Source organism: Tupaia chinensis, unplaced genomic scaffold, assembly GCF_000334495.1.
Source record: "Tupaia chinensis unplaced genomic scaffold, TupChi_1.0 Scaffold143830_1, whole genome shotgun sequence".
Lineage (NCBI taxonomy): Eukaryota > Metazoa > Chordata > Mammalia > Scandentia > Tupaiidae > Tupaia > Tupaia belangeri.
Window position 1 is genome coordinate 123,837 of NW_006203680.1, and position 3,452 is coordinate 127,288.

Below are 3,452 nucleotides of genomic sequence, written 5' to 3' on the forward strand. Positions count from 1 at the left end.
TGCGTCAGGTACCCCGGTGGAAGGAGCAGCTAGAGGGGGTCCTGGCAGACTCAAGGACCCTCCCAGAGCTGCTCCCTGAGCAGCTCCTGCTAGATGCCTTCACTAGACTCAGGTAACCTGGACGGGGCGGGGCAGGGTTGGACTCCCTGCCTCTTCAGAGGCTAAACACTCCCTCTTCTGCCTTCAGGGACATGCGACTCTCCGTCACAGGGACCATCGGAACCACACATCTGCTCTGGGCCTGCTGGATGTAGCGCAGGCTCTGGAGCAGAACCACAGCCTGAAGGCCATGCCTCTGCCATTGAACGACGTGGCCCAGGCGCAACGCAGCCGCCCGGAACTGACGGCTCGTGCAGTCCATCAGGTGGGGTCCCATCTCCTCTCCTGCCCTCCTGAGCACTGTGGCTTTGTCCTCTGCCACTTTGTGATATCCCTTGTGCCCAGATCCAAGCCTGCCTCTTGAGGAACAACCGCACAGACCCTGCCACTTCAGACCGTGCTTGTTGCCTTCAGACAACAAGTCTGATCTCAGAACCCTCTGAGCAGGTCAGTTTCTCTCCCCTAACTTCAGTGCCCTGGGGAGGCAGTGGGTGGGGGGACCTGTGGCATTTGGGAACCTCTACGTGTCAGGGTCAGACTTTCCAAGGCCTAGGGTACCTGAGACCTGCTATCCCAGACAAGGCCTCCTCCTTGGTCTGGAGACAGCCAACCACTCTTGAAATAGCTCCCCAAATTACACCCCGGGCTGCTTTTGGCATGTACAAAGGCTCTCCCGTTAAAACAGAAGGTGTTTTAAAATCCTTCTTCAGTGTTCCTCTGATCATAGCTCTGTCTCTGACTTCCCATTCACAGGACTCCTCTCCCTTCCCCACTCACCTCTGTGTGGCCAAACCCAGCAGCCCCTCCTCTGGCTTCATCTCATCTCCCTCCGCTACCCTGCCTTTCTGAGATGTCTCCAATTCCCTGTTCCCAAATCCCATTTCTCTCCTAAGCCCAAAGCCCGGACACCTTGATCCAGACACCTTGCAGGGGCTCTATTTGGTGAGATCAGGTGATCTCATCATCTCCCACACACCCTGTGCTCTACCTTGGAGGCCAGTCTCAGTGGTGCTCACACTGCCAAGTGTGTGGACAGAGGTTTAGGCATCATTCCAGGTCTTTCTTGGCCACACTGGAGTCTTTGAGGTCCTCCTCGGTCTTGCCTCTGGACCAACTCTTAAACACGCTGCTCCTCACCCCTACCCCATGGTCTTGCTTCCCCCTGGTGCCCTACCATGGGTCCTCACTCCCGTTTCACACATACACATAGTTTATCTTCTATGTGGATGCTGAGCAGACTGAACTTCTTTATTTTTTAGAGTTTTTTGCCTTATGGTGCATGTGCTTGCCCGAGAGAGACAGACACAGTGAAAGGGCTATCCCAGGCGGGATAGCCCCGCTACAGTCCTTTCTCCTCCATTTTCCTCCTGGGATCCCGGGCATGCATGCACACATGCTTGGTGTGAGTTTCAAGCCCCTGGGTTCAGGACTTGAACTGTGGTTGACCGCCTTAGAGTCCAGCAACTTAACTGCTATGTCATCCATTGGCCCTCAGACTGAACTTCCAAAACAGACAGGGTTAACAGCTCCTTTCCTTGCTATTCTAGGCACTTCGGATGTGTATATTAAGTTTCTAAAGTGAATCAAAAGTAGATACATTGCCCTCCCCCAAACAGACAGTATTCCTAAGTGGCAGCCCAACAGTGCCCGCCTCAGGACCCTACCTCCCCTGTCGCAGACCCTAGTAGGGAAACAGTTTGGGTCTGGGAGACTGGGAAGGCACTAGGTGGGACTGACCCCTCGTGTCCTCCAGGAGGTGAACGAGCTGTGTCAGTCGGTGCAGGAACATGTGGAGCTGCTCGGTTGTGGGGCTGGGCCCCAGGGCGAAGCTGCCGTGCACCAGGCCGAGGATGCCATCCAAAATGCCAACTTCTCTCTCAGCGTGAGCACTCCCCCTCCCACCACAATGACCCTTTCCAACCTGGGCAGGTGTCCACTTGCAACTCCTTTTTGTCCTTGGCCCTCAGATTCTCCCCATTCTATATGAGGCCGGTAGCTCCCCAAGTCATCACTGGCAGCTGCGGCAGAAGCTGGAGGGCCTCCTGGGACAGGTGGGTGAGGTCTGCCGCCAGGACATCCAGGTGAGATGCCCCAGCCTCACTTCCATGTGCAGCCTTGAGCCACATCCCAGAGGCTTGCCTGTGTTATCCTCTAAATCAGTGTTCTGTGGGGGCTGCAGCCTCGAGCCATGTGGCCTGGGCCGTAGCCACACCCTCACCATGCTCTGACCTTTGCCAGGACTTCACTCAGGCTACACTGGACACAACAAGGAGCCTCTGCCCTAGGATGCTGCAGGGACCCCGCTGGAAGGAGCAGCTAGAGGGGGTCCTGGCAGACTCAAGGACCCTCCCAGAGCTGCTCCCTGAGCAGCTCCTGCTAGATGCCTTCACTAGACTCAGGTAACCTGGACGGGGCGGGGCAGGGTTGGGCTTCCTGCCTCTTCAGAGGCTAAACACTCCCTCTTCTGCCTTCAGGGACATGCGACTGTCAGTCACAGGGACCTTGGCAGAGAGCATTGTGGCTCAGGCTGTGGAGGGTCTGTGTGAAGCCCGGGACCAGCTGGTGAGGGGGAGCTGTGTACGCATGCGCTTGCACATGCTAGCTCACACACACACACACACAGTGACCTGACTAGCGACCTTGCAGGAGTTCTGTAACGTCTTCTGGGGTCATGTGGCCCTGGGTTATTTTAGGGTTCCCTTAGCACTGAGGGATCGTGGCTGAGGCCCTACCTGCCCATCTTTGGCCTGCTGGGCATTGCAGGTGGAGAGTCTGGCTCAGCAGGCCACAGTGGCAGTGCCCCACTCCCTGCCAGCACTGGATGGAGGCGAGCCCAGCCCCCTCAGGTCTGGGGAACTGGAAGATCTTTTCTTCCCAGAGGAGGAAAAGGACAAGGAAGGGAAGGAAAAGGAAGTAAGTGGTTCCATAACTGAATATAGAACTCCAGATCTTCCCATCTTGCTGGAGGGTGGAAGGTGAAAGGCAGCTCTTCTGGGATTATGTTCCTACCCCAGACTGGGTTTGTGCCCTTCCCACCAGGATGACTGTCCTCCAAGGAAATGGCCTGAGCCCATCCACTGTCTTCGCCTGGTCCCCTCCACTCACAGTAAGTCAGGGCTTTGAGGGAAGAGAGTTTACCCAGGTGGGCCACAGCTTCTTTAGGCCTGGACACCCGGACATACTTGTTCGGTTCTGTCCCGCTTCTCCCTAACACTTGATTGGGCCGGGACAAGACCCCATTCAACCTGCAAAGCTGGCGTCTGCTGTGGTCAGCATAGAACAGGACAGAGCAGACCACAGCCCGGACATCGTCCCGCTCGTCTTCCCCCTCCCCCGCCCCCTTCCCCACCCCC

General features: G+C 56.7%; 1 protein-coding gene across 1 annotated transcript in view; it reads left to right on the forward strand.

Annotated features, from left to right (window-relative positions):
- Positions 1-3,452, forward strand: part of CARMIL2 (capping protein regulator and myosin 1 linker 2) — a 15,937-nt gene that overhangs the window by 7,851 nt on the left and 4,634 nt on the right. The window contains exons 25-29 of the mRNA XM_027767019.1: positions 2,067-2,180; positions 2,338-2,498; positions 2,574-2,661; positions 2,863-3,012; positions 3,139-3,205. Coding sequence (XP_027622820.1) covers positions 2,067-2,180; positions 2,338-2,498; positions 2,574-2,661; positions 2,863-3,012; positions 3,139-3,205 — 580 coding nt within the window. The remainder of the gene's footprint in view (positions 1-2,066; positions 2,181-2,337; positions 2,499-2,573; positions 2,662-2,862; positions 3,013-3,138; positions 3,206-3,452) is intronic.